This window comes from Sinocyclocheilus rhinocerous, unplaced genomic scaffold (assembly GCF_001515625.1).
Source record: "Sinocyclocheilus rhinocerous isolate Xijiao unplaced genomic scaffold, SAMN03320098_v1.1 scaffold2781, whole genome shotgun sequence".
NCBI classification, from domain to species: domain Eukaryota; kingdom Metazoa; phylum Chordata; class Actinopteri; order Cypriniformes; family Cyprinidae; genus Sinocyclocheilus; species Sinocyclocheilus rhinocerous.
This window is the reverse complement of record NW_015630344.1, coordinates 59,806-65,062: the sequence shown is the minus strand read 5'-3', so window position 1 is coordinate 65,062 and position 5,257 is coordinate 59,806. Positions and strand designations below refer to the sequence as shown.

Sequence of the window (5,257 nt, the reverse complement as noted above, 5' to 3'; positions counted from 1 at the left end):
TGGTCAGGTGGTACAAGTCGTAGCTCTCAGAAAACTCCCATTTCAAAAGTTGTAATTACGAGTTCTACGAGGACGTGAATGCATTTGATTATCTCATAAAAACTGTAATTACGATATGGCATGAACACACCTACAGCAGTCAACAGTATTTGGGTTTTTCTAGTAAAAACTGTCACAGCATGCAAAATCAGAACATCATGCAAGAAGCCATAAAGCAAGCTTAATAAACTCTTGAACAGCACACTCTGAATGGCAAAACTTGAACACAAACATTGAACAGCGAACCTTGAACAGCAAGCCTGAACTGAGAACCTTCAATTGAGAACCTTGAACATTTTCACTTCTATTTATTTTTGCAACCTGAAAACTTTCACATATCTCTCATCACCCAACCCATATGGATTGGTTGAATCAAGGAAGAACATGTGCCTATCTTTTGGCTTCATGACCTGCAAAATATAGTTAGTAGTTCTTTATCATGAAATGGTATCTCTTAATTGCGATAAGACAAATGCAGACAATTTCCAGACAGCACTGCGAAGTTAAATAGCCAGATTACAAATGACGTACACACAACATCCAGTGTCCTGGCTTCCAAGCAGGGAAGACAATGCAATCTTTCAGCGCAATGAAATCCTATAAATAATAAAAAAATAAACAAAAAGAAATTCATTCAGTTGGTTTAAAATAAAATTGGTCACTGCTGTGAATGTTAAATAACATTGTGGCCTCACTGGAAATGACAAGGATGGGTCCAGATTATGTGGAGGCAACAAGGTCACCACAACATATGCATTAGCTGTCCACACATCCATTCCCTGCAACATAACATATCCATGTAAGACTATACACAAGCTAGACAACTGTGTCTCTGGCTATTTGAGATCTGCATCTTTACAAATACTTACTCGTTCCTTAGCCACCAATGCAATTACCTCAAGACAGCTGTTTGCAATCTGAAATAAAAAAATTAAAAAAAGAACTGTAAAGAGTCACAGACATTTCTTATTGTTATTGTGTGTTACTTTGTCAACTCACTGTTGCCTCCAACTGCTCATTGAGACCTAGAGTCCAGAAATCTTTCCTTTTCAGAACAAAGTTCCCGACTTCAGCAATTGTCTCATCTTTGTCGCCTGTCCCCAAAGCCCATTCAGGCTTAAAGACAAATGAGAGAAGAAAAATAAATAAAATTAATTAAACCGTTTTGATTTAATGTGGGAGTGTCATTGCGACATCAAATAAAACTGAAAAATGTCATTCACATACCATGGCTGATTGCCTATGGCTTGGCAGACAATCCCAACAAACTCTACTGGCAGAGAGATGTTTGATCTTACACGCTATTTCATGTTCTGCTGTAATAGTAAAAAATTGATAATTACATACAATGACTTGCATCAGGATATATTAAGACTTAAGGTTAACACTTACTACTGGTTGGGACCATCATGGATGTCGGGGTCGTGTCCTCCATCTCAATGTCTGTGGGGACTGGCTCATCAATAGAGATGTCAGAATTTTCTATAACAATACAAAGCAGCCAACAAGAGCTAGACCAAAACCTTATATTTCTTTTAAACACACACACTGGTTGGTGACCTACGTATTTCCACTACTTAAAAAAAAAAAGTGTTTAATATTTAATATAAAGATATTTTAATTTACCCAGAACAGCCTGTCCATGCATATTCATCACCAACTTTGATCCAAAAGTCTTCATTAATCTAGTCCTCACTTTTTTGTTCTTGTTTTCGTTATAGTGGTGAATTATTGTCCTCATTTGAAAGAGGTGTGTTGATGGCTGAGACATGTTCAAGTAGTAGTTATTTTTCCTCATCTTTGAGAAGAGTTGCTCTGCAACCTGGCTATTTATTTTGCCAGCTAGTTGAGGCACTATAGTGATCTTCCTCAGAACATCTCTGCTGTCTTTGGTATTGCTCTCGTGAAAACGGTCAGACAATACATAATGTTCAGAAGACCCGGTCAGTGGGTGTCCTTGAGGATCACTTGCACTCTTTTTTTCCTCCAGCCAAGGCAAGGACACTTTCAGATTTCCAGATTTGGCAAGTGTAATGTTTTCTTGAGTGGGTTCTGCTAAGTGTCCTTCATATGGACGAATAGGAATGCTTTCTGGTGCCCTTAGATTGGCATGTGTTGCTAAACCGCGTGCGAAGTCATAAATGATGATGTTCGGCATATGCTTCCACGAGAACAGAAGGTCAGCAAAATCCCGAGGGCTTTCTGCTCGAAGATTGCATTTTAAACTGTAAACTATGCCACATGGGCACATGATGACTCCCCAGCCTCCTAATATAGGACAAATAAAACGAAAAGATTTTACGGGGGAAAAAAAAAAAATTTAAACAATTATGTATTGGCAATATATTGATTGTAATATCCAAGGCTATATTTGTAACACCAAGCAAAACAGTATTAGAAATTAAGTTCACCAGAGGCACCCCAGATTTTTTCAAAGATTTTAATCATACGTTTGCCTCGATTTCATTTCATTAGACAATCTGAGGAGGTCACTCCGAGATCCAGTGGAGTCCAGACCACATTCTTTGCATAGGTTCCGAATAACATTAACCTACAAAAAGTATTATTGAATATAGTGTATATTGGAAAAAAAAAAACTAAACCCCAAAAAAAAGCATTACAAACAAACCTTTTGCTCACCAGAGGCACCCCAGATTTTTTCAAAGATTTTATCATACGTTTGCCTCGATTTCATTTCATTAGACAATCTGAGGAGGTCACTCCGAGATCCAGTGGAGTCCAGACCACATTCTTTGCATAGGTTCCGAATAACATTAACCTACAAAAAGTATTATTGAATATAGTGTATATTGGAAAAAAAAAAACTAAACCCCAAAAAAAAGCATTACAAACAAAGCTTTTGAAGTTCTTCCTTCAGCCTCTCCTCTGTCACAGTAATTTCTGCAGTCTCTGAGGCAGACTTTGAAGAATGAAGTTTTTCATACTCCGTGTTTAGCACACTGTCTGAATGACGTGTGTTCTTGCCAATCCAAGGAGCCCAGAAATGATATGTAGGTTTAACTGCAAATGGATTTTGTGCACCACCTACAACAGCAGAATTAAAAACATAATGAGCTAATGAGTGTGATTATTTTAATTTCTTTGCAATACAGTGCATAAAAAAACTATATTTGCACATACTTGCAACAAATCCACGACATATCATCTCTTTGGACACTGCGTCCCAGAATGTTTCTACACTGATATCCCCTCGAAAATTTTCTGGAGGTTCCTCTGTCACTTACTGGAATAAAAAAAAAAAACAACAACAAAAAATTACACTATAAGGCAATAACATGCAAAATAAATAAATTAATTAATTAACATAAATACATGATTTGTATTTGTACATGATTACAATAAACATACCAGAAAACTGGAAAACACCCTTTTTGTGTAGATCCATTATCACCACTGGGGGATATGAATACCTGTATTCATGTGCTGTAAGGCCTCAAAGTGTAAATATGCATGAAGCATAGTGTCAGCTGGCGGAAACTTCAATCCTGTTAAATCTTCCAAAAAATCAACAGCTCTGCTCACAGATGTATGCACCTGGAAGTAACATACAAGTTTTAAGTAACATACATAAAAACATACACCATAGTGTTCTGTTAAAAGTCACCTGGAGAAGGCTTCTCAAGGTTAGACATAAGGGTATGGCAAGGATGTTGTGGTCATTGAAGTTATGTAGGTGGTCTTTCCACTCCTGGTAACGGTAGAACATTCCACATAGTGGGCACTGCTTACAATAAGTGGCAACATCTAAAATTTAGACAAGTAATACATCAGAGAACAATTTATCTGAATATCACACACGCAATTAGATAACACCAAATCATACCTTCAATTATGGACCAGTTTGTGAGTATTTTAGCCTTCTTTGTAATTAGGATGGGATTGCTGAGGGGGACGACACCTGGACAAATCTGACAGATACATTCATCTGGACAAAGGCTTCTTGGGTAATCTTTGTCTGGTGATGGTACCCGCACATCATCTGGTAGATCAACAGGTATCTTCTTGTGCTGAATAATGTAACATACCATATTATTTAGCCCCTGATCTTTTGGAGGATAAACAGGACTGTCTTCGCTGAAATCTTTCTCCTCAGACTGTGCATATGGTGGTTTGTGTGGTGATTCTTCTATGCTGAAGACTGTTCGAAACAGGTCACGTTGCGTCTGAAAAAGGTGCCATTTTGCAATATATTTGTGCACACATGAACGCCGCAATTTGGCACAGGGACAATGCCATGTGTTTAATTTTGAGTCATACACAACCATTACACGCCCCAACCGACTGTAATAGGAAACACTGGGTTCAAATACTGAAATTAACTTCTTTGTTTCAGGGGTGCCGATCGAAGTTTGAACAGAGAGTGGTATGCAACTGCTGTTGGCAAGCTGCTGCCGAGTAAGGCATATCTTCTTCTTTTCATTACTAAACCACTTTGCTTTCACCATCTCGGATAAAATCTCCTCTTTCAGGGAGACTGGTTCTGCAGAGGATGTGCAGTAATTTACTGAGCGGATGTGTTTGCACTGGTATGATGACAGGCCACTCCTCTGTGCAACTTCCATGTTGACCTGACATTCATGTGATTCACAGATGACCTTATGGTGTTCTCCCCATGTCTTGAGCTGAATATGAAGAGGAACACTGTGACCCTTGGTAACTTTAAGGACTGCATATATGCCATTTGTCCTGTCGATGCGCTGGCTCTCAAGATGGAATGTGGCATTAATGTCCTGTATTGGCTCTTCTGTGTGTTTGCGGTCAATGTGCTTTTTTAAGTTTTTTTTATTAATGAGGATATTGCAAACGGGGCATCTTTTTTGGATCACAGGCCACACACAAACCCTTCTTGAGGAGACTGCTGGTGTGGTCAACGCTGCAGTAGCTGGAGATGGTGTGGTCAGCACTGGAGAGGTTGGAGATGGTGTGTCTCTCACTGCTGGTGTGGGCAGAGCTGCGGTGGCTGGAGATGGTGTGGTCAGCACTGGAGAAGTTGGAGATGGTGTGTCTCTCACTGCTGGTGTGGGCAGAGCTGCAGTGGCTGGAGATGGTGTGGTCAGCACTGGAGAAGTTGGAGATGGTGTGTCTCTCACTGCTGGTGTGGGCAGAGCTGCAGTGGCTGGAGATGGTGTGGTCAGCACTGGAGAAGTTGGAGATGGTGTGTCTCTCACTGCTGGTGTGGGCAGAGCTGCAGTGGCTG

At 39.7% G+C, this 5,257-nt stretch overlaps 2 protein-coding genes across 2 annotated transcripts in view; both read right to left on the bottom strand.

Moving 5' to 3' along the window:
* Positions 1 to 455: 455 nt before the first annotated feature.
* Positions 456 to 2,556, bottom strand: LOC107740088 (uncharacterized). The gene is made up of 8 exons (XM_016552369.1): positions 2,490 to 2,556; positions 1,666 to 2,307; positions 1,432 to 1,521; positions 1,267 to 1,355; positions 1,039 to 1,155; positions 909 to 956; positions 735 to 818; positions 456 to 636 (listed from the first exon to the last, which is right to left on the bottom strand). Exons 2-8 carry the CDS (start codon positions 2,288 to 2,290, stop codon positions 556 to 558), a joined length of 1,134 nt encoding a protein of 377 aa, XP_016407855.1. The 5' UTR covers positions 2,291 to 2,307; positions 2,490 to 2,556; the 3' UTR covers positions 456 to 555.
* A 645-nt stretch (positions 2,557 to 3,201) lies between these two features.
* The window catches only part of LOC107740087 (uncharacterized), a 3,045-nt gene continuing 989 nt past the window's right edge, over positions 3,202 to 5,257 (bottom strand). Inside the window, exons 2-5 of the mRNA XM_016552368.1 lie at positions 3,884 to 5,254; positions 3,665 to 3,804; positions 3,409 to 3,594; positions 3,202 to 3,283 (exon numbers count right to left, since the gene is read on the bottom strand). Coding sequence (XP_016407854.1) covers positions 3,448 to 3,594; positions 3,665 to 3,804; positions 3,884 to 5,254 — 1,658 coding nt within the window. The 3' untranslated portion in view covers positions 3,202 to 3,283; positions 3,409 to 3,447. The remainder of the gene's footprint in view (positions 3,284 to 3,408; positions 3,595 to 3,664; positions 3,805 to 3,883; positions 5,255 to 5,257) is intronic.